The 26,058-nt window shown below is 42.5% G+C and overlaps 1 protein-coding gene across 1 annotated transcript; it reads right to left on the bottom strand.

The window, feature by feature from the left end:
- Nucleotides 1-1,120: 1,120 nt before the first annotated feature.
- Nucleotides 1,121-24,044, bottom strand: LOC112228340 (protein c-ets-1-B). Its single transcript, XM_024393568.2, has 8 exons — nt 23,742-24,044; nt 15,907-16,026; nt 9,699-9,899; nt 5,590-5,664; nt 5,215-5,445; nt 3,580-3,840; nt 3,322-3,440; nt 1,121-3,089 (listed from the first exon to the last, which is right to left on the bottom strand). Exons 1-8 carry the CDS (start codon nt 23,794-23,796, stop codon nt 2,874-2,876), a joined length of 1,278 nt encoding a protein of 425 aa, XP_024249336.1. The 5' UTR covers nt 23,797-24,044; the 3' UTR covers nt 1,121-2,873.
- Nucleotides 24,045-26,058: the final 2,014 nt, after the last annotated feature.

Raw genomic sequence — 26,058 nt, 5'->3', positions numbered from 1 at the left:
CAATTTGCAGAAAGTAAGCTATTCAGATGTGCAGCTAGACTTACTAGCCAATTATTTTTCCCCCATCGCTTTCAACCATAGTTATTCAATTCCTCATCAATCCATGGAGCGCTAACAGTTCTAACAGTCAGTTTCTTAACAGGTGCATGTTTATCAATAATTGGAAGAAGCAATTTCATAAATTCAAGTGCAGCGTCAGACCAACAAATATTTTTATCATCATCCACATTAGAGTCACAGCAAAATCCTTATACACTATTTTAGGCCTAGCTGTTAGAACTTTGGCTTTCCTGGATATAGCCACTATATTGTGATCACTGCATCCAATGGGTACGGATACACCTTGAAAACATTTCTGAGTCTCAGAAATGGCTAATATATGAATGTTATCTGATTTTGGCAAGTTGATTTCATGAACTTTATTTCTAAGGCTACATATATTAATATGGGCTATTTTCAGCCCTTTCCTGGGTAGCTTATCAGAGATAGACATAATACTGAAAAGCACAAAAAAGCAAAATAATAAAATATAAATTCAGCAGTCCATTAATCAATTGGTGTGTGTGTGAAGCAACAAACCTATAGGCTTGGCTCTCTCATCCCTTCCAGCCTTCTGGGAGGGAGGCAGCTTTCATGGCTGGGATCAGTTCTTTCCTCTTCTGGCGCACAGCTTCAGGATAGTCCTGAAGTCCTCAAGTTCTTGGCTCTTTCCAGAACAGCTACCTTGTCCTTGAACCTCAGAAACTTGACCACTATCGGCCTATCACCTGGGCCGGGGTTGTGTTTTCCAGTCCTGCGGGCACACTCCATCTCGATCTTCCTGTGGTCCATCTCAGAGATGATTTCCCTCACTTTTTCTTCAGATGCCTGCGTCTCATGTAGAGATTCCGCCCACAACCATGTTCTGCCTTGATTGTCCCTCGAGATTTATCTGTCATTGTTATCATGGAGTCACACACAGAACTAATGTCCTCTCTCAATGACTTAGATTGCTGTCATCTTGCCTTTCTCCTGTTTCAAGTCATCGAGCTGACCCTGGGAGAATGTTATACCTTAGGCCTAGTATGTCACATGGGCTAAGACTAAGCATGTAATCCAGAGGGACAGGGGCAAAACAATGGACAATAAATCACTTCTTTATTCACAGCTAAGTTTAACACATGTATCAGGTGGAATTTCCTGTCCAGCAGCCCCACGTTTAGCAATGTCGGTCTAGCCGCTACTCAACTGTGGCTATTTTTTATCTCTGTGTTACATGGGCATTTGTGTGTACGTGAGGAGTAAAAATAGGAGACCCACACAACAGTTAGTTTGGTTTATGCTGTTTGGTATACAACATTCTCATGTACAATCATAATAAAAGCTCTGCTCTTAGTGTTCAGCGATAGGCCAGGCTCAGCCCAAGAAATCTTGAATGTATAAAGCAAGAAAGAGGATACTGCCACCTTTTTTAAAAATCCTATATTCAAAGAGTCTCAAACTAAGAGTGTTGATATAGGATCAGCCAGCCAGCCCCTCTTTCAATGTATTCTTCTTAATAACGTAAGGGAAAAACTGATCCTAGATCAGCACTCCTACTCGGGTCTGTATTCATCAAGCATTCCCACGCATAGAACCAGCTGTCTATTTAAAAAAAATATAAAAAAATAATGACAAACTTTAAAATTATACAAAACTTTGTTACATTATAAAAAAAAGAAACAAATGCTGTAAAATAATTGCGATAGCATTTGGTTGTAGGGTTTGGTTCCCTCAAATATGAGAGTACTTCACACCTTTCTAACCATATTCAATAGGGTACACCGCAACAACCTGTAGCAAAAAGTTTTGCAACACAAATTAGTTTCTTATTGGACAGGTTCAGGTAGTCCCTCCCGTTTCGGTCCATTTTCTTCAATTTATTTCCTAGTGAATACAACCCAGGGTAACAGCCGAAATGTGAAAGCTCTTAACACATTTAGGGGAACTCATGACAAAGCATGTGGAGACAGTGAATTATGTCTTGTGCAGTATATAAAAAAGATGTCTTTGGTCAGGGAAATATGACAAATTTGACATTTTTGGCAGGTGGAACCATGACAGTGGTGGCATTGATAGATATAGAGCACCTAGTGTTGCCCTCAATACCCTGGATGTCTGTAGCAGTCCTCAAACAAATCATTAATTAAAAAGGACTTCAGTAGACCCTTGTGTAAGAGTAGAGTCATTGCTTTGAGACTGACACAAAAAGCCCAATGCTTGGCTGCTAAAATGGCTGTGGATTGTCAATGTGGTTTCCAGAGAACAATACTGAACACAGAAAAACACCAGTCTTAGGTCCCAAAGGGTACATTTCTTTTACCATGTGCTCCATTTGAATAAAATTATCTAACCTCCTTGGGTGATGGCCATGTCCATTTCCAAGTAACTCGCTTCCATGGTCTTCAGCAACTTGACAGTAGTCTGATTGTATTTGCATAATGTATTTTTTTTGTGATTGTAAATGCTTTCATCATGATCTCCTACAACAGCAGTAGGCAACTAGATTCAGCCTTGAGATGATTTTTGCCAGAACACAATAAAAAGAGTATTAGAAAATAACATTCATTTCCTACTTTGAGACATAATCACATCTTTTTTTATGAAATTCTTGGGAACAGATTTCCTAAAGTCTCCTTTTTTCTGAATTCCTGGTGACTTTAGTCTTTTTTGACCAAAAACTAAAATCCCTCTAAAAACTCAACTTTGGGAGCCCCCACAATTTTTTTTTAAAAAAAAAAATAAAAAAAAATAATAATCGCTTGAGGGCCGGTTTTAGCCCACGGGCAACCTGTTGGCAACCCCTGTCCTACACAAGCGTGCATGTTACCTGGTGGTGTCAGACCACACCCACATCACTCTCCTGTGTCCGGCATCATGTCAAGCATGGCGTGAATCTCCTCTGCGCTGTATCCCAGAAGGCCGTTCAGGTCGCAGACAAAGCGGTAGACATATCGCTTGCCAGACGTCTTGTGGATTATGTTCTTGTCGTAGTAGTAGCGCAGGCCGCGGCTCAGCTTTTCATAGTTCATCTTGGGCTTGTTCTTCCTCTGGCCCCAGCGCCTAGCCACCTGGAGGGGAGGAGTGAGGACGAAAGGTGAGAGAGCGGGAGAGGGTCAAATTATCTTGATCCACCTCATCCCCAATTTCCTATGGCAAGATCAAGCAAACATACTTTTAACTTTGTCTATTCCATTAGGTATTGTCAATGTGAATTAGTAACTGGATATAGGATGACGTGATGATCAAATCAGGTGTTGCTTGACACTTCCCTGGTTGCCTAAGTGGAAGGGATGTTCTCACCTCATCGGGATTGTTCAATTTGAATTCCCAGCCATCTCCCGTCCAGCTGATGACCGACTGACAGGAAGTGTCGGTCAAGAGCTCCAACAGAAATTGCCACAGCTGGATCGGACCACTTCCTGTGGAAGCACAACCAAGGAACATACAGTTTATTACTTAAATTACTTGGTATTTAGTTGAATCTCAAAGAAACAAATAATCACCTTTTGAGGTAGTCAGCAATTGTTTTGCATTCTTGGGTTACATAAACACACACACCTGTGTATCCCGCAAGAGCCGCAGCCAGTATGACAGACTTGTCTTTGGTCAGGTCCATGCGCTCCTTCACATAGTCTTTGAATGTGCTTTTGGCTGGGTGGCCACGCAGCGTGGCCGGATAGTCATCTGAGTCAAAGCTGTTGTAGGAGGGCACGCGCTGCAGATTGCAGAAGTGGGAGTGGCTGCCCCGGGACTGGGTGAGACGCTCACAAGCCTCTAGGCTCTCAACACTCTCAAAGGATTCTTGGCCCCCAATTTTACCTGGGATGAAAGAATGGAACACCACGGCCATGTTCAGTTTGGGGGAAAACATTTATAAACCAAGTGAAGCATGGAGGCACTACCTGAACCAAAATATTCTGCTGCAAAATAGTTCCTACTGTGTGCAATACTGAACAACAAGGTATTTATAATGAGGATCATAAAACTGAATGTTCATTTGCATCACAGTGAATAATATCCATCCACACAATGTTCATAATGAGCTCGTTAAATGATCTCCTTGCTTAATCTGATTCTACCAGGCTAACATGTCATACATTCAATGTACAGGAGCATATTATAAATAACAGACAAACATTCTCCCATGATGTCTTCTATAGCATTTAAGGTGGAGGAGAATGTGGTTGAATTGGTAGAACATGGCGTTTGCAACATCAGGGTCGTGGGTTGATTTCCACTGAGGTCAATAAGATAAAATATGTATGCATGCATGCATGTATAACTTTCGTAAAACTGACCATCCTACCGATCCTCGACTTCGGCGATGTCATTTACGAAATAGCCTCCAACACTCTACTCAGCAAATTGGATGCAGTCTATCACAGTGCCATTTGTTTTGTCACCAAAGCCCCATATACTACCCACCACTGCGACCTGTACGCTCTCGTTGGCTGGCCCTCGCGTCATACTTGTCGCCAAACCCACTGGCTCCAGGTCATCTACAAGTCTCTGCTAGGTAAAGCCCCGCCGTATCTCAGCTCACTGGTCACCATGGCAGCACCAACCCGTAGCACGCGCTCCAGCAGGTATATCTCACTTGTCACCCCCAAAGCCAATTCCTCTTTTGGCCCCCTCTCCTTCCAGTTCTCTGCTGCCAATGACTGGAACGAACTGCAAAAATCACTAAAGCTGTAGACTCTTACCTCCCTCACTAGCTTTAAGCACCAGCTGTCAGAGCAGCTCACAGATCACTGAACCTGTACATAGCTCATCTATAAATAGCCCATCCACTCTACCTCATCCCCATAGCATATTTTTTATTTCTCTTGCTCCTTTGCACCCCAGTATCTCTACTTGCACATTCATCTTCTGCACATTCTAACATTCCAGTGTTTAATTGCTACATTGTAATTACGTCGCAGCTTATTTATTGCCTTACCTCTCTTATCCTACCTCATTTGCACAAGCTGTATATAGATTTTCTACTGTATGTTTGTTTATTCCATGTGTAACGCTGTTGTGTGTCGAACTGCTTTGCTCTATCTTGGTCAGGTCGCAGTTGCAAATGAGAACTTGTTCAACTAGCCTACCTGGTTAAATAAAGGTGAAAAAAAATGTACACACGTAAATATCTTTGGACAAAAGCATCTGCTAAATGGCATATGTTATTATATTACATGACTGTGGTCTTACCTCGAATGACGTGCCCCATGCACATATTGTCATGGGAGACCACTTCCTGTTTGATGGTGAGGTAGTCCCCCTGCTTAGGACCCAGTGGGCCAGTAGAATGTCCGTTCTCAGTCTTGATTGACAGCAGGTCCTCACAGGTGGTTGGTAGAAGTGTCTGATTGGACTCTGTGATGAAGCCTGGCTCTGAGTTGTCCGATGGAAGGATGCACTGGGCACGTTGAGTTCCATAGTCTACGGAGAAGAATTGGGGGAGAGACATTACATCTCTCCCAAAAAAGGGAGTAATGATATTTCTCTCCATTATAAAATGGACGGTATGATTTAGACAATAGTTGTCTCTTGTGTTTTGGGCAGAGGCAGAGAAGCTATACTCACTCGCAAAGTAGTCATAAGTGAACCGGGACTCCTGGAATGTGGGCATCAAGCCATTGACCGGGAAATACCTCACATCTTTATCAAGAAAGACATGTTAGTTATGATGGTACCCCCCCTCCCCACTTTAACACAAAAATATATATACAGTGGGGCAAAAAAAGTATTTAGTCAGCCACCAATTGTGCAAGTTCTCCCACTTAAAAAGATGAGGCCTGTAATTGTCATCATAGATACACTTCAACTATGACAGACAAAATGAGAAGAAAAAAAATCCTGAAAATCACATTGTATGATTTTTAATGCATTTATTTGCAAATTATGGTGGAAAATAAGTATTTGGTCACCTACAAACAAGCAAGATTTCTGGCTCTCACAGACCTGTAACTTTGTCTTTAAGAGGCTCCTCTGTCCTCCACTCATTACCTGTATTAATGGCACCTGTTTGAACTTGTTATCAGTATAAAAGACACCTGTCCACAACCTCAGACTGTCACACTCCAAACTCCACTATGGCCAAGACCAAAGAGCTGTCAAAGGACACCAGAAACAAAATTGTAGACCTGCACCAGGCTGGGAAGACTGAATCTGCAATAGGTAAGCAGCTTGGTTTGAAGAAATCAACTGTGGGAGCAATTATTAGGAAATGGAAGACATACAAGACCACTGATAATCTCCCTCGATCTGGGGCTCCACGCAAGATCTCACCCCGTGGGGTCAAAAGCAAAAATCCCAGAACCACACGGGGGGGACCTAGTGAATGACCTGCAGAGAGCTGGGACCAAAGTAACAAAGCCTACCATCAGTAACACACTACGCCGCCAGGGACTCAAATCCTGCAGTGCCAGACGTGTCCCCCTGCTTAAGCTAGTACATGTCCAGGCCCGTCTGAAGTTTGCTAGAGAGCATGTGGACGATCCAGAAGAAGATTGGGAGAATGTCATATGGTCAGATGAAACCAAAATATAACTTTTTGGTAAAAACTCAACTCGTTGTGTTTGGAGGACAAAGAATGCTGAGTTGCATCCAAAGAACACCATACCTACTGTGAAGCATGGGGGTGGAAACATCATGCTTTGGGTCTGTTTTTCTGCAAAGGGACCAGGCGACTGATCCGTGTAAAGGAAAGAATGAATGGGGACATGTATCGTGAGATTGAGTGAAAACCTCCTTCCACCAGCAAGGGCATTGAAGATGAAACGTGGGTGGGTCTTTCAGCATGACAATGATCCCAAACACACTGCCCGGGCAATGAAGGAGTGGCTTCGTAAGAAGCATTTCAAGGTCCTGGAGTGGCCTAACCAGTCTCCAGATCTCAACCCCATAGAAAATCATTGGAGGGAGTTGAAAGTCCGTGTTGCCCAGCAACAGCCCCAAAACATCACTGCTCTCGAGGAGATCTGCATGGAGGAATGGGCCAAAATACCAGCAACAGTGTGTGAAAAACCTTGTCAAACGTTTTCTGTAAGTCTTCACCTCTGTCATTGCCAACAAAGGGTATATAACAAAGTATTGATAAACATTTGTTATTGACCAAATACTTATTTTCCACCATCATTTGCAAATAAATTCATTAAAAATCCTACAATGTGATTTTCTGGATTTTTTTTGTCATTTTGTCTGTCATAGTTGAAGTATACATATGATGAAAATGACAGGCTTCTCATCTTTTTAAGTGGGAGAACTTGCACAATTGGTGGCTAACTAAATACTTTTTTGCCCCACTGTATACAAACTAAACAATGACACAGTAAAGTATTAATGTTTGTGGGATCGGATGCTAACACATTTTATACAATAGGTTTTGATGTCCGTTAAACTATTTTGCGCTGATGATAGCCAGTCTCTCAATAGCCTAGCAATTATGCTAATATACAGTGGGGAGAACAAGTATTTGATAACTTGCAAAATCGGCAGTGTTTCCTACTTACAAAGCATGTAGAGGTCTGTAATTTGTATCATAGGTACACTTCAAAATAAATAACATTGGGATGAGGTAGTTGGGTGGGCTATATACATATTGGCTGTGTACAGGTACAGTGATCGGTAAGCTGTGTGGGATTTCCAACAATACGAAAGAGGTTGAACAGGCTAGTAATAGGGGTTGCAACAATTGCGGTGGATCATTTTAGAAAGAGATGGTGCAGATTGTCTAGCCCAGCTGATTTGTAGGGGTCCAGATTTTGCAGCTCTTTCAGAACATCAGCTATTTGGGTGCAGAGCTGTTGGCCGGGGTAGGGGTGGCCAGGTGGAAAGCATGGCCAGTCGTAGAAAATTGCTTATTGAAATGATTGATTATCTTAGTTTTATCAGTGGTGACAGCGTTTCCTAGCCTCAGTGCAGTGGGTAGTTGGGAGGAGGTGCTCTTATTCTCCATGGACTTCAGTGTCCCAAAACTTATTGGAAATAGTGCTACAGGATGCATATTTCTGTTTGAAAAAGCTAGCCTTAGCTTTCCTAACTGACTGTTTATATTGGTTCCGGACTTCCCTTTAAAGTTGTATATTTCAGGGGCTATTCGATGCTAATGGAGTACGCCACAGGATGTTTTTGTGCTGATCAAGAGCAGTCAAGTCTGGAGTGAACCAAGGGCTATCTATATCTGTTCTTAGTTCTGTTTTTTTGAATGGGGCATGCTTATTTAAGATGGTGAGGAAAGTACTTAAAGAATAACCAGGCATCCTCTACTGATGGAATGGAGGTCAATATGCTTCCAGGATACCCGGGCCAAGTCGATTAGAAAGGCCTGCTCGTTGAAGTGTTTTAGGGAGCATTTGACAGTGATGAGGGGTGGTCGTTTGACCACGGACACAGGCAATGAGGCAGCGATTGCTGATATCCTGGTTGAAGACAGCAGAGGTGTATTTAGAGGGCAGGTTGGTCAGGATGATATCTAGGAGGGTGCCCGTATTTACAGATTTATGGTTGTACCTGGTAGGCTCCTTGATAATTTGTGTGAGATTGAGGGCATCTAGCTTAGATTGTAGGATGGCCAGGGTGTTAAGCATATCCCAGTTTAGGTCACCTGACAGTACAAACTCTGAAGATAAGTGGGGAACATTCACAGCTGGAATTAACAGCTGGCGGCTGAAGGGGATCTATAACAAGCAGCAACAGTGAGACTGATTTCTGGAAAGGTGGATTTTTAAAAGTAGAAGCTCAAGCTGTTTGGGCACAGACCTGGATAGCATGACAGAACTCTGCAGACTAACTCCACCCCCTTTGGCAGTTCTATCTTGGTGGAAAATGTTGTACTTGGGGATGGAAATTTCAGAATTTTTGGTGGTCTTCCTAAGCCCGGATTCAGACACCGCTAGGACATCAGGGTTGGCGGAGTGTTGTAAAACTGTAAATAAAACAAACTTAGGGAGGAGGCTTCTGATGTTACATGCATGAAACCAAGGCTTTTACGGTTACAGATGTCAACAAATGATAGCGCCTGGGGAATGGAACTGGGGGGCTACAGGGCCTGGATTAACCTCTACATCACCAGAGGAACAGAGGAGTATGATAAGGGTACGGCTAAAGGCTATAAGAACTGGTCGTCTGGAACAGAGAATAAAAGGAGCAGATTTTTAGGCGTGGTAGAATAGATTCAAGGCATAATGTACAGACAATGGTATGGTAGGATGTGAGTACAGTGGAGGTACACCTAAGCGTTGGGTGACGATGAGAAGTTGTCTCTGGAGGCTCCAGTTAAGCCAGGTGAGGTCTCCGCATGTGTGTGGTGGGACAAAAGAGCTATCTAAGGCATGTTGAGCGGGACTGAGGGCTCCACAGTGAAATAAAACAATAAGAACTAGCCGAGACAGCAGTAGACAAGGCATATTGACATTAGAGGCATAAAGCAATCACAGGTGTTGATCGGGAGAGCTAAAACAAAAATGGGTAAATGGCGATGAATGTCATCTAATATTTTAAATTGTATTTAACCACCCATGTTGTTGGCCTAAAATTGATACTAAAAGCCATAGGCTACTACTGTATGCTGCTGGCCTAGCAATGATGTGAATAGCCATAGGCTATTGTATGTTGCTGGTCTAGTAATGATGCTAATAGAAATGTAAAAAGCCATCTGTTGCTATCCTAACGGTGACACAGGTGCTACCTACCTCTCTGCATCATCTCCAGGTGTTCCCACAGGATGTCCCCCACAAAGTCAGGTGCCAGGTCCAAGAAGCACTCCTTCCCCAGGGCACAGAGACTTACCCCGGCCATACGGAAGCAGTGCAGGTCCACGCTCTTCAGGCTGAACTCGTTCTCTGTCCACAGCAGCCACTGGCCCACCTGGCTCTCTGACCAGTGCCTGGGGTCTGGACACAGAGGAGGAAGGGGTGTAACATCAAAAACAGTCTTCCTTAGTGTGATCCCTGTGTATTCACTGACTGACTATCTGGATCACATGTCGCTGTGTATGCAGATACGTTGGTTACTCAACAGTGACCCTCTACAGTGTTGGATCAACACAGTATTTCTGCCAAGGGCCAAAACATAGAGCAAGAGGCTGGGACAGTCACAAATAAAATGTATTTTGCTATTATTCATGATAAATTGTGCATCATTCATGACAATGTATTATCTGTGGAGCAATATTGTACATCCAGCTTTAAACTTGAAATAGCACTTTTTGTACAACACACTAACATCAACGGTTTGACACTGGGAGCAGGTCAACCTTAATCTGAAATCGCCATAAGTGAAACATTGCCAGCACATGTTTTTGTTGGAGAAACAGGCATCCAGCATTGTGGAATAAACTATTTGCAGTACATACCTGGTTAAATAAAAAAACATTTTTGTTTGAACTAACTTTGTTGCTGTAATATCCTAAAACGCATGTAGCCGTTTCACAAATAGGGATTCCGGCTTTAAGTCAGTGGGACCTTGTCCAAAAATAAAATGTATTCTCAAAACTGTTTGAGGAGCATCATATACACTTGTGTATAGTGGGGTGTTTAGCAGAAGTTATAACCCTCTCGCACCGAATCCCAATCCTTAGACTTTTTGGCAGATAAAGTTCGAACTCCCTGCACCAAAATTCCTCAGCAACTGCCGAGACTCATAGGCGCTTATTAACAGACACCCCCTAGACGGAGTGACTCACTGTCTATCCACGCCACACACGTTTGTTTACTCTTAACAGGCTGCTCCTCCAACTCTCCCACCAGGTCACATGGTCTCATGCCTACTCTGAAGGGAGTGAATGGGTTGTCATGTCGAGGTATATTGTAAGTTGGGTTAACAACCAAACAGTGGTGGAAAAAGTACCCATTTTCCTACTTGAGTAAAAGTAAAGGTACCTTAATAGAAAATGACAAGTAAACATGAGTCACCCAGTAAAATACTTAGAGTAAAAGTCTTGATTTTAAATATACTGAAGTATCAAAAGTAAATGTAATTGCTAAAATATACTTAAGTATCAAGAGTAAAGTACAAATAATTTAAAATCCCTTACATTAAGCAAAGCAGACAAACTAGAAAATGTGTCTATTTAAATCCAAGCCAACACTAAAAGACATCCTTTACAAATGAAGCATGTGTTTAGTGAATCCACCAGATCAGAGGCAGTAGGGATGTTCTCTTGATAAGTTTGTGAATTAGACAACTGTCCTGTCCTGCTAAGCATTCAAAATGTAACGAGTACTTTTGGGTGTCAGGGAAAATGTATGGAATAAAAAGTAGATCATTTTCTTTAGGAATATAGTGAAGTCAAAAATATAAAATAGTAAAATACAGACCACAAAAAACTTAAGTAAAAATACTTTCAAGTACTACTTAAGTACTTTACACCACTGCAACCAACTTGGCTTTGACAGACAGCTCCCACCCGCATGTTGTAACCACTTGAGGCAGCACATTCCTGCTGGGTCAAAAAATTGTCCTCAGAGAAAAATAAATAGGGCAGGTATTGCTCCATTTCATCAATCAAAAACTTGGATTGACCTGTGTGTGTAAAATATGCAAAACATTTCAGATAGAAATGTATACAATTTACACGATTCATATACAGTCCCTTCAGAAAGTGTTCAGACCCCTTGACTTTCCACATTTTGTTACATTAACCACTAAAATTTTATTTTAATTATTCAAAAACTCAATCTACACAGAATACCCCATAATGACAAAGACACATTTGCTATGAGATTCGAAATTGAGCACAGGTGCATCCCGTTTCCATTGATCATCCTTGAGATGTTTCTATAACTTGGAGTCCAACAATTCAATTGGTTGGACATGATTTGGAACCGCACACACAAATCTATATAAGGTCCCACAACTGACAGTGCATGTCAGAGCAAAAACAAAGCCATGAGGTCAGAGGAATTGTCCGTAGAGCTCTGAAACAGGATTGTGTCGAGGCACAGATCTGAGGAAGGGTACCAAAAAATGTCTGCAGCATTGAAGAACACAGTGGTCTCCATCCATCTTAAAATGGAAGAAGTGTGGAACCACCAAGACTCTGCCTAGAGCTGGCTGCCCGGCCAAACTGGGCAATTGAGGGAGAAGGGCCTTGGTCAGGGAGATGACCAAGAACCCGATGGTCACTGACAGAGCTCCAGAGTCCCTCTGTGGAGATGGGAGAACCTTCCAGAAGTACAACCACCTCTGCAGCACTCCACAAAATCAGGCCTTTATGGTAGTGGCCAGACAAAAGCCACTCCTCAGTAAAAGGCACATGACAGCCCACTTGGAGTTTGACAAAATGCACCAAAAGACTTGCAGACCATGAGAAACAAGATTCTCTGGTCTGATGAAACCAAGATTGAACTTTGTCCTGAATGCAAAGCGTCACATCTTGAGGAAACCGGATACAATCCCTACGGTGAAGCATGGTGGCAGCATCATGCTTTGGGGATGTTTTTCAGCGGCATGTATTGGGAGACTAGTCAGCAGCGAGGCAAAGATGAACGGATCAAGGAGAGATCATTGATGAAAACCTGCTCCAAAGCGCCAAGAACCTCAGACTGGGAACTTTATTTAACTCTCTGCAAACTGGAAACGATTTATCCGGAGGCTGCATTCATTGTAGCTGGGGATTTTAACAAGGCTAATCTGAAAACAAGACTCCCTAAATTTTATCAGCATATCGATTGCGCAACCAGGGGTGGAAAGACCTTGGATCATTGTTACTCTAACTTCCGCGACGCATATAAGGCCCTGCCCCGCCCCCCTTTCGGAAAAGCTGACCGACTCCATTTTGTTGATCCCTGCCTACAGACAGAAACTAAAACAAGAAGCTCCCACGCTGAGGTCTGTCCAACGCTGGTCTGACCAAGCTGACTCCACACTCCAAGACTGCTTCCATCACGTGGACTGGGAGATGTTTCGTATTGCGTCAGACAACAACATTGACGAATACGCTGATTCGGTGTGCGAGTTCATTAGAACGTGCGTTGAAGATGTCGTTCCCATAGCAACGATTAAAACATTCCCTAACCAGAAACCGTGGATTGATGGCAGCATTCGTGTGAAACTGAAAGCGCGAACCACTGCTTTTAATCAGGGCAAGGTGTTTGGTGACATGACTGAATACAAACAGTGCAGCTATTCCCTCCGCAAGGCTATTAAACAGGCTAAGCGTCAGTACAGAGACAAAGTAGAATCTCAATTCAACGGCTCAGACACAAGAGGCATGTGGCAGGGTCTACAGTCAATCACGGACTACAGGAAGAAATCCAGCCCAGTCACGGACCAGGATGTCTTGCTCCCAGGCAGACTAAATAACTTTTTTGCCCGCTTTGAGGACAATACAGTGCCACTGACACGGCCTGCAATGGTTTCTCCTTCACTGCAGCCGAGGTGAGTAAGACATTTAAACGTGTTAACCCTCGCAAGGCTGCAGGCCCAGACGGCATCCCCAGCCGCGCCCTCAGAGCATGCGCAGACCAGCTGGCCGGTGTGTTTACGGACATATTCAACCAATCCCTATACCAGTCTGCTGTTCCCACATGCTTCAAGAGGGCCACCATTGTTCCTGTTCCCAAGAAAGCTAAGGTAACTGAGCTAAACGACTACCGCCCCGTAGCACTCACATCAGTCATCATGAAGTGCTTTGAGGGACTAGTCAAGGACCATATCACCTCCACCCTACCTGACACCCTAGACCCACTCCAATTTGCTTACCGCCCAAATAGGTCCACAGACGATGCAATCTCAACCACACTGCCCTAACCCATCTGGACAAGAGGAATACCTATGTGAGAATGCTGTTCATCGACTACAGCTCGGCATTCAACACATAGTACCCTCCAAGCTCGTCATCAAGCTCAAGACCCTGGGTCTCGACCCCGCCCTGTGCAACTGGGTACTGGACTTCCTGACGGGCCGCCCCCAGGTGGTGAGGGTAGGCAACAACATCTCCTCCCCGCTGATCCTCAACACTGGGGCCCCACAAGGGTGCGTTCTGAGCCCTCTCCTGTACTCCCTGTTCACCCACGGCTGCGTGGCCACGCACACCTCCAACTCAATCATCAAGTTTGCGGACGACACAACAGTGGTAGGCTTGATTACCAACAACGACGAGACGGCCTACAGGGAGGAGGTGAGGGCCCTCGGAGTGTGGTGTCAGGAAAATAACCTCACACTCAACGTCAACAAAACTAAGGAGATGATTGTGGACTTCAGGAAACAGCAGAGGGAACACCCCCCTATCCACATCGATGGAACAGTAGTGGAGAGGGTAGCAAGTTAAGTTCCTCGGCATACACATCACAGACAAACTGAATTGGTCCACTCACAGACAGCATCGTGAAGAAGGCGCAGCAGCGCCTCTTCAACCTCAGGAGGCTGAAGAAATTCAGCTTGTCACCAAAAGCACTCACAAACTTCTACAGATGCACAATCGAGAGCATCCTGGTGGGCTGTATCACCGCCTGGTACGGCAACTGCTCCGCCCTCAACCGTAAGGCTCTCCAGAGGGTAGTGAGGTCTGCACAACGCATCACCGGGGGCAAACTACCTGCCCTCCAGGACACCTACACCACCCGATGTTACAGGAAGGCCATAAAGATCATCAAGGACATCAACCACCCGACCCACTGCCTGTTCACCCCGCTATCATCCAGAAGGCGAGGTCAGTACAGGTGCATCAAAGCTGGGACCGAGAGACTGAAAAACAGCTTCTATCTCAAGGCCATCAGACTGTTAAACAGCCACCACTAACATTGAGTGGCTGCTGCCAACACACTGACACTGACTCAACTCCAGCCACTTTAATAATGGGAATTGATGTGAAATGATGTAAATATATCACTAGCCACTTTAAACAATGTTACCTTATATAATGTTTACATACCCTACATTATTCATCTCATATGCATACGTATATACTGTACTCTATATCATCGACTGCATCTTTATGTAATAATGTATCACTAGCCACTTTAAACTATGCCACTTTGTTTACATACTCATCTCATATGTATATACTGTACTCGATATCATCTACTGCATCTTGCCTATGCTGCTCTGTACCATCACTCATTCATATATCCTTATGTACATATTCTTTATCCCCTTACACTGTGTATAAGACAGTAGTTTTGGAATTGTTAGTTAGATTACTTGTTGGTTATTACTGCATTGTCGGAACTAGAAGCACAAGCATTTCGCTACACTTGCATTAACATCTGCTAACCATGTGTATGTGACAAATAAAATTTGATTTGATTTGAAGTTTCACCATCCAACAGGACAACAACCCTAAGCACAACGCAGGAGTGATCGAACATCTCTGGAGAGATTTGAAAATAGCTGTGCAGCGACGCTCCCCATCCAACCTGACAGAGCTTGAGGATCTGCAAAGAATGGGAGAAACTCCCCCAAAGAAGGGGAGAAGACAGTGATATAATCACTGCCAAAGTACTAAGTAAAGGGCCTGAATACTTATATAAATGTGATGCTTCCATTTTTTTATTTGTAATAAAAGAGCAAACATTTATAACCTGTTTTTGCTTTGGCATTATGGAGTATTGTGTGTAGAATGATGAGGGGAAAACATTTCAACTTTAGAATAAGGCTGTAACAAAATGTGGAAAAGGTCAAGGGGTCGGAATACTTTCCAAAGGCACTGTACTTCATGTACAGACACCTATTCTACACAATTAATTTCTATCTGGGCCCAAATTCTTAAAGCGTCTCAGAATAGCAGTGATTTTAGATGCAAACTGATCCTAGATAAGCAATCTAACTCCGAGATGCTTTTTGAATTTGGGCCCTGAACATTTAACACTGTAATGCTCTCCTAAACAGGGCCCTGTTTTATTGGTTGCCACAGGCAGTGAGTTTCTGAATGCTGTGCAGGGGGGGGGGTGGACTTACCTCTGGGCATGCCCAGTCTCTGTTGCTCCTTGGTGAAGCCGCTAAACGTGGCCCTCAGGGCCTGTGACATCATCTCCCTGCTCCCCGGGGTGAGCAGGGGCACGTCGCTGAAGTCCACATCTGCCAATAAGAACAAAAAAAACTCAGCCCCAATGCTAGTACCCTTGGTCACCAATCTGATACCATACTGTAAACTGGGTTCCAGGCAACATTAGTATGCATTGACGGTTCTACTTGTTTAGTATGTCACACAACTTCCCGAGTCTCCTGTCCGCTCCATCGACTCGTCGTGGCCCAAACACAGTGGTTTATACCACAAACAGCATGAACAGGGGCCTTGCGCTGATCACTGCGCCTGCCCCCCCCCAAAACCAAAGAGACAGAAGCCCTGTGCCTGTCCACCCCCCAAAACCAGAGAGTCAGAAGCACCAACTTGGATATATTTAATGTTGAAGTAATTCAGGGAATATGTACATGTAGGTAAAGTGACTAAGCATAGATAATAAACAGAGTAGCAAGCAGGAATCAGGAGGATAGAGTTATGGTCAGATTAGCCAAATGGAGGGCGAGGGAGAGCTTTGTACGCGTCAGTGTGTGGAGTAAGGTTTTTTTATACTCTGGTTGCACATGTAACATGCTGGTAAGTATCCCTGCATTAAAGTCTCCAGCCACTAGGAGCGCCAGTTCTGGATGAGCATTTTCTTGTTTGTTTATGGCCCTATACAGCTTGTTGAGTGCAGTCTTAGTGCCAACATCGGTTTGAGGTGGTAAATAGACAGCTACGAAAAATATAGATAAACACTTGGTAAATAGTGTGGTCTACAGCTTTTCATGAGATACTCTACCTCAGGCAAGCAAAACCTAGAGAGCTCCTTAATATTAGATTTCGTGCACCAGCTGTTATTGTCAAATAGACAGACAGCCACTCCTTGTCTTACCAGAGGCAGCTGTTCTATCTTGCCGATGCACGGAAAACCCACCCAGCTGTAAGTTATCCATATCGTCGTTCAGACACGACTCTGAAATATAAGATATTACAGTTTTTAATGTCCCGTTGGGAGTCTTGATTGGAGCTCATCCAGTTTATTATCCAATGATTGCACGTTGGCTAATAGGACTGATGGTAGAGGCGGATTACCCACCCGCCATCAGATCTTTACAAGGCACCCCGACCTAATTCCACGATATCTCTGTCTCTTCTTCATGCGATTGACGGGGATTTGGACCTTGTCCGGTGTCTGAAGTAAATCCTTTGCATCCAAATAAAAAAATAAAACGTATTTTTGTCCAGTACGAGGTGAGTAATCACTGTCCTGATATCCAGAAGCTATTTTCGCTAAAGAGACGGTGGCAGAAATACCACATAAAATTTAAAAAGTTACAAATAATGCGTGAAAAAAACAATAGCACAATTGGTTAGGAGCCCGTAAAACGGCAGCCATCTCCTCCGGTGCTATTGCAACTAATGTCAGTAAAGATAGAAATGCACCAGAGACCGTCCTTAAAACCAGTCAGACTGATGAGTGTCAGACAGACTCACTGGCTATGGCCAATCTAGAGTCATCAAGAGAAAACATGAATATAATTAACAGTTTCCATTTTGAACATACCAGGGGTCAGGGGGTGTGAAATCTGCATTCTGTGGCTTGCCAACAGAAGATCACATGGTTGGTTCCTGAGGGGGTAGGGTTGAGGAGAGAAGAATTGCACTGAGAACTTCTGTTTTTTTCCCCTCAAGTTTGTGAGCAGGTTGATTTGTTTCATTGTACTCTCAGCCCACTTTATTGTGCTGCCTGTTACAGAAAATCCCAATCAAAGCGCATACTACTAAAACACCCACTATCCAATCCCTCCCTTAATAACTTCCTGTTCTAAAACATGATTAAAAAAAGGGCAGCCATCACAAAGCCAGACATGTCACTGGCAAACACTCCAGTCTAGCCTACGATATTCTTTCAGAGAGTTGTGGAAATTTCCTGGAATCTGTGGCAAGGAGAGACAGGGAATGGGAACCACATGTTGGATATCCTGCTATGATGTCTCTGGGATAGTCTGGCCGCCCCTGTTTGCCAACAGCGACACAGGAAGTCACAAGGGCCCAAGTGGGAACCTCAAGTTATGGTGTACAACACAGTCCAGGTCAGAGTTGTTGGAACATTCCCACTACACTGTCTGCATAGCCCAGAAATCATTAACAATGACCTAATAAGCAGATAGCAACTTTTTGGCAATTGAAACTAACTTAATTTAGTTGGTGTGTATTTTTCATTTTGAATGCCACCAGAGATGGTTACTGCTAAAAACATGTAGGTTCATATTGGGACATGGGACGATACCAGTATAAAGACACTAGTTAGTATCGTGGCAAGGAGACAAAACAAGAAGCAGATTTAACTTCTTTTAAAAAACAGCCTTCATATTGTCATCCAGAGTCACATTTATTTACCAAGCTAGTGCAAACAATATTTTACATACAGGTATTTAAAGGACCAAAGAGTTAGGTCTGCTTCATGTTCTTTTTTGCCCTAAATTGTTTTTTGTTTTTTTATTGACAAAATAATTGGGATACTGGCATTGTCACAGCCCTAGTTTATGTAAGTTTGTCTCACTGACACATTCAAACATGCTGTTAATTTGAATTGCCAACTAGCCTAAAGCTTGTGACTTTTGTTCTCTTTGTATGTGTCAAAGAAGTTGGGCGAAAGATCCAGTTTTAGATTATTTAGCCGAGAAACATAATTTCTGTTTAAAAATACTGATGTCTGTTTGGATACTGATGAAGACATAAGAGTCAAACAGATTTTTTAGAGTCAGGGGCATCAAACAACAAAGGTAATGTATTACATTTTGATTAAACATTTCATATAAAAACATTACTTGGGGTCAAAATCTAGTTTCTAAAAAGATATCCACCTTTTCCTCAGGGCATTCTGGGGGAAAAAACTCAAATGAAACAGATGCAAAAGTGCATGAATAAGTGATTAGGGAGATGGGGGGGGGAAAAAAAAATAAATAAAAAAAAAATCACTGAATTAGTTTGACACCCTCTATGACATTGCTGGATTTCGTGGACCACGAAGCCTGACTCACGCGTGTGTCATCATGTGCTGGGAGAGGGAAACGAGAACACACCCTCACAAAATATATGGGCTGAGCAATGATCTCCCATTGAGAGTATTGCTTGAGGAGACACCCTCCACCACGCACACAGCCATGTTACCCCGGTGGTCTGGTTAAAAGATCACACAGAACCATTATGCAGGTTACCAGTCAGCTTGGGTTTCTGTGATTATTCTAAACCCTAATCATTCTCTGGCATGGCTGTCATTCAGAGCTGATAATATATCTCAGATTAGGAGTGTGGCTACATCCCAAATGGTACCCTATACATTGCAAAGAACCCATAGGGCTTCAGTCAAAAGTAGTGCCCTTTATAGAGATTTGGGTGCTAATTTGGGACGCACCCTGTGTTTTATGACTAAGCGTTACAAGGCGGGATGAGGCAGTCCAGTCAGTCCACTGGCATGCCAAGAGAACTAAACTGTTTAGAGAAAGCACACCAAGGCCAGGGTGTAAGAGAATGGAATGGGGCTCCCCTCTTCCACACATGACACGTGAATGGCTCACCTAGCCACCCTTGTCGGACAATGCCTCAACCTACTTCCTGGAACTCCACATCAAAGTGTGAATAGTTGTTTTTTTTTCATATAAAAAATATATTTTTTACATTATTTAAATCAAGTCACTCTCAGTATAATTAACTAGTTCACATGACGAAATCCTACACATTTTAAAATATAAAAACATGCATTCATTACGATATCCAAAGCTGTGGAGGCATGGCCATTTCATATTTAACTGCCACCTTTCACAGGAAAACAGACGCCTCACATGTTCTTACCACAAGAGGAGTTACGTGACTGTCCTAGAATTGCTATACAAGCATTACGGAAAGCCCCATGAAGTAAACAATACATTGAACACACCTAGGAAAACCTAAAAACAACCTAAAATAGCTCACTTCAATTCAAATCATCTTGCAATAATATCACTCAAGAAGAACTGTGTTTGACTTTGAATTAAACATTTCCAAATCATGTAAAAATGTATCTGATCTTTTATCCATATGTACATTGGATGGTGCCCTCATTGATCGTGTCCTCGCTTATAAATATCCGGATATTTGGATTGACGAGTTACTTAAGAAAATTTAAATTAGGGCCAATACCAGTATCGCGATACTCATTAGTATCGTGGCAAGGAAACAAAACACGAAGCAGATTGAACTTCCTTAGGAAAACAGCCCTAATGTTGGAAACAAACATTATGTTGTCATCCAAAGTCACATTTATTTATTTTCCAAGATAAAGTAAATAATATTTTACATACAGCAGGTTTTTAAAAGGACCAAGTCTTTTCATTTTTGCCATGGAAAACAAATATTGCGATACTGGTATTTTTATTTACTTAACTAGGAAAGTCAGTTAAGAACAAATTCTTATTTACAATGACGGCCTACCGGGAAATAGTGGGTTAGGGGGTGCAGGATGACATTTTTACCTTGTCAGCTCGGGGATTCAATCCAGCAACCTTTTGGTTACTGGCCCAACGCTCTAATCACTAGACTACCTACAGCACCTTGTTGTCCCAGTCCTAATTAAAATGGTCTTCTTTTACAGGAATAAGTCATACCTCTCATTAAATAGCAGAAAAAAATATTCAGTCGACATTCATAAGCGTTACACAGATGTAGTATCTTAATTTGAACCAGTTTGCTACAGCAGGAAATAATTTTGCAGTGACAGGAAATGTGATTTATAATTCATGGACATTTTTTGTAGGGGTTGATACATTTTTCATTAGTTCAAATCAAGTCTCACATTTTAAAGTGGAAATAAAAATGTAGAACCCTTTTTAAAGCTTGAATAAAATACAAGTTTGGATTTCTTGCACAAATTCTCAGCAACAAAAGTGATCAAATTAAGATCCTAGAGCTGTAAACTATGGCAATATTATCTGTAAGAGTGCAGCTGCCACTGTTTTGAAAAGTAGGCTGGTTCTCTGAAGTCTCGTAGATCGACGCATTGCATTATTTTGGTCTATAAAGCCCTCCTGGCATAAACTTCCACTGTAACATAATTGTTTACGTACAGATGTACAAGATTCCAGACCCAGTCTCAGGTCTGCACTGAGTTAGCCCTTCAATCTGCACTGAGTTAGGTAAATCTGCTTTTAGTTTTTCTGTACCTTACTTGTGGAATGATATCAAAGGCTCTCTAAAGTTGTATTAACTGGTGCCTCTAGGGCAATTCAAAAGGCTGATTAAGGAACTTTTTGGTGAAGAATGTGTTTATTTTTGTGATTTTCTTTTCATATATTGATGTGAATAATGGTGTATGTTGATTAGTATAGTGTATATTGATGTGTATACAGGGATCATCTGTGATAGAGACCTTGGTCTCAGCATGAACCCATTATTTAAACAATTGTAACATAACGTTCTAATCATTTTTTGCTGTTGATTCAGGGGCATCCTGCCCAAAAAAGTATCTCCACAGGTGTGGCCTGTCCCCTATCCACAGTAGCTGGCTTTATTTTGACAGCTAATGTTTCAGTCATCATGTACCTGGCTGATCGGCTTACTTCAAGCAAAGACGTTCTCCAGAAGTCTAGTGATCACAGGCAGTGATCAGATGGGGACACAGAGTCCTATCAGTGACTAGTGTGCATATCCTAAGTGAGACATCTCCAGGACCGGAGAGGTAACATGTATCACTTCAATGCAAAATGGTGGAAAAGGCTGCTCTCTCGAAATGTCCAACACCTGCCAGAACCTCACCAGCCCAACACGCCTTTGAAAGATGTGACAGACTAAACCCATCACAACAAACGTCATTAGACATTAAGGGCTTATAGACACAACATTCAACCTCTAACTCATTTAATAGCGCTTTTTTTTTACAATACCATTGTCACTGAGCACAAGTGTAATAAAACAAGTGTACGACCAAAGTATCATGGTTGTGTTACTCAGTGTGGTAGCTCTCCCCCTTGAGTGAAGAGGCTGGTTGTTGGGAGAGTTGGCAGGATGGTGCAAGCTTGTGCAGACAACGCTGTAACTAGCAGCACTTTCACACTCTGCTGATCACATGAACATTGTGTGTGTGTGTGTGTGTGTGTGTGTGTTACTCTGTTTTCGCACTTGGATCTTAGTTTAATGTGGTTGACGAATGTGTGAATAGCCTAGTTTCCATGACGTTTTATGTCGTCTGCATTGACACAGCAAGTCTTGAGCAAAAACATCTGAGAAATCATATAGTTTGAATCATATCAATGAAAGTAGAATATGAAACAAATATAAAAAGGGAGCAAGGTACGTAATCTGATATTTAAGCATTGGCAACCTATTGACAACTGAGTCTATGGGTGACAAATAGGACAACTATGGCAATGTGAGATAACAAGAACATCTAAAAACAGGTAAGAAAGTGTAGACAAGTCAGTAACCTATGCTAAAAAGGGTATCTGAGCCAATAGACTACTTTAGCTAGTGAGGGGATTCGATTATTCGACCCGAGTTGCCCCGGTGGAAGAAGTTTGTCGTCGGACATGCGACAGCATTCGTTTTGGAATGAATGCTACGCCTCTCACGCCTGAGCAAGGTGAGCTCTGGCCAACAGCAAAGTCGGCTCAAAACTAAAGTGACATAGGTTAAGCACGGGGTAATGAGTAGGATTCTGTCTTTTCACATGCAAAAATGATTACTTTTGATTTTTTTTAAACGCTTTATCTGCATTCCCAATGAAAACTAATTTGAACATATATTTTATAGAAAAGAGTTATATTTCTGAACGATGCACCAGGATGCCTTGTTGCGGCAGGGTAGCCTAGTGGTTAGAACGTTGGACTAGTAACCGAAAGGTTGCAAGTTCGAATCCCCGAGCTGACAAGGTACAAATCTGTCGTTCTGCCCCTGAACAGGCAGTTAACCCACTGTTCCTAGGCCGTCATTGAAAATAAGAATTTGTTCTTAACTGACTTGCCTAGTAAAATAAATTAAATTGTTAACAACCTGACCGAACAGCGCAGATTATACTATTCGATTTGAGGTCACTGTCACAGGGATACACAGGTGCACCGATTAAGAGTGCTGCCATTAATTAATGGATTTTTTTCTCACAATTTTACCTTTATTTAACCAGGTAGGCTAGTTGAGAACAAGTTCTCATTTACAGCTGCGACCTGGCCAAGATAAAGCATAGCAGTGTGAACAGACAACACAGAGTTACACATGGAGTAAACAACTAACAAGTCAATAACACAGTAGAAAAAAAAGTCTATATACATTGTGTGCAAAAGGCATGAGGAGGTAGGCGAATAATTACAATTTAGCAGATTAACACTGGAGTGATAAATGATCAGATGGTTATGTGCAGGTAGAGATACTGGTGTGCAAAAGAGCAGAAAAGTAAATAAATAAAACCAGTATGGGGATGAGGTAGGTAAATCGGGTGGGCTATTTACCGATGTTAACAAAAGGTGTGCACAATTACTGATGCGCGCCTAAATCATCACTTATCTGCATAGCTAGAATACAATTTTGCGTTATAAAAAAAATGTATGATAACACAATCGTGTTCTCCATCATTTACATAGGCTAAATGGAATAAAAGCTATCAAATGAAACGGCATTTTGATGCTACACATCATATTTATGGCACTCAACATAAAGTCTGCAATAGGGTTAATATTGGTAGTTGTCTGACTGTGTAAACTCAAAGTATGCCTAGATGTCATATCAGTAATACAAATAATAATTAGACAAAGCTACTTACAATCCAATTTTTCGGACTTCATCAAAGCTGGTTTGATATCAAGAACTGCCGTCATCTCGGCAGCTTCTTCACAACGTTGATCCAATTATCACAGCCGTCCCAGCCGCTGCCGATTGATGAGTTATTCAATTGATTGATTTGTAGGCTATTTGAGCTCTGGGCGAATCCTGATTGCGATCCCTTTATTGTCAACTTCAAATGGTATTATTCCCCATAATTTTTCTTAAAACATAAAAGTGTGTAATAAGTCCCTCTGAAATGACGTATACGCCACTGAAAGCTACAACAAACACTCGTGATGATTATGTTTTACGCTCTTCGCTGAAAGGGGCAGGGTTTGACACATGACGCGTATTAGAGGCGAGGCCACAAACTCTACAGATGCCTGTCAGATTACTAATCATAAACAGAGCAATTTTAGGTAAATAAAACCGTTAAATGATTTACAATGAGTGTGAGTCCATGCCAAGGTGAGTCATGCACCAATAACTATATGTGTTCTACAAATAGCGTTACATTCATGTTAATTTCCCTTCTCAAGCTTGAAAAAGGAGGACGCATTAGTTGAACTTCATAGTAGTTGGTTTGGTTTATGACTGATTAATAACATTGAATAGATGGAATATCCCAGGGTGAAAACGTCTATGTGGATTCCATAGCCTGAGTGAATGCAGACAGATGATCTAATAATTGATTTATTCTGGGAGTCAGTCAAATTCAACTTGTCCATCATCCAGTCAAGGAATGAGGCAACGTGTGTGTAGAAAATGTTGCACTGTGTCGTTATAGTTTGTTTTTTGCCTTTAATGCTGTCCTTCTATGAGTAGATTGAATGTGCCCCTAAGCGCTGATATTGGGTCAGTTTTGCAATTTCCCCACTAATGTTTAAGTAATAGGATTGGGGGAAAGGAAACTGGTCCTACATCTGTACCTAGGGGAAACTTCACTCTGAAGCCTGATTGATTGTTCCATATTAATGAGATCCAGTTAGCATTTCCAGTCAGTGGAGAGACACCAAGTCACATTGATTGGAATGTTTCCTTTGGTGACTGATTCTAACCACAAAGCACAAACACACACATACACCTTGTCACTTGCTTGCTCATTGACTCACTCATTCACTCAAGGACGCACACATGCCTGCTCGTTCGCACACACGCACACACATGCACACGCATGCATGCGCACACGCACGCAGACAGACACACACCCTGTCACACACAATGCATCTTGTGTCCTCAGTGCCTTGCCTATCCCAGTCTCCTCTCCTTGTGGTCTGTGGTCTGTGGGGACTCTGTGGAGAGGCAGAGGAGACAGTGTAGTGTGGTCTGTGGGGACTGTGTGGAGAGGCAGAGGGGACAGTGTAGTGTGGTCTGTGGGGCAAGGGTCCAGCAGGGTCTCCCTGTGGGGAAGGAGGGACAGACAAGGGGTCAGAGTGAACAAAGCTTTGGCTCATTCCGACCAATTAGCCCAGTCAAAGAGTCAGCTCATCCCGTTACTGCCATCATGTGCCCTCCATCAAAACATAGTGGTCGTAAGTCCATTATCTCTCCCCCCCAGCCTCTCTTAGCGCTGTCTCCCCCACTCAATCACATATGGTATAGTGCATACCAAATGGCAACCTATTCCCTATATAGTGCACTACTTTTGACCAGGGCTCATAGGGCCTCTCTTAACATTGTCTCCCCCACTCAATCACATAGGCTGCATCCCAAATGGCAAAATTCCCTATATAGTACACTACTTTTGACCAGGACCAGGATGCATTCGTTGTCTAGCCTACTGACTGACCAAACGTCTGAGGAGGAATGCGCATTCAGGAATGACTTAATTAGTACACACAGTGAATGAAGCATTGTGTGGCACAGACAAAGATGACCAATTATTATTACGATATCAATCTTGCTAACAACACATGTATTTGACTGATTCAGAGGGGTTGGATTAAATGTGGAAGACACATTTTAGTTGAATGCGATCAGTTGTACAACTGACTAGGTATCCCCCTTTCCCTTTCCCATTAAGGGGTGAATCCTAACATCCACTTAAGTAAAATGTTCACTCATTGACATCAATGCATTACATTGACATCAATGCATTACTAAGGGAAAATTCAATTTAAGTGGAAGTTAGTATTCACCCCTAAGTTAGCAAGTCTTTGGGCTCAATACAACATACACGTTTATGACGCATTCAGATTAAATGGAAGAGATGGCGCTTTGCCAATGTTAACTTGGCTAATTGAGAGAGTGAGGTCTTCTATCTCAGTGGTTTATGACAGGAATAAATGTGTTATGAAGCTGATTAGTTTCCTCTT

Source organism: Oncorhynchus tshawytscha, linkage group LG30 (assembly GCF_018296145.1).
Source record: "Oncorhynchus tshawytscha isolate Ot180627B linkage group LG30, Otsh_v2.0, whole genome shotgun sequence".
NCBI lineage: Eukaryota > Metazoa > Chordata > Actinopteri > Salmoniformes > Salmonidae > Oncorhynchus > Oncorhynchus tshawytscha.
The sequence above is the reverse complement of the archived record's forward strand: the minus strand, read 5'-3'. Positions and strand labels throughout refer to the sequence as shown.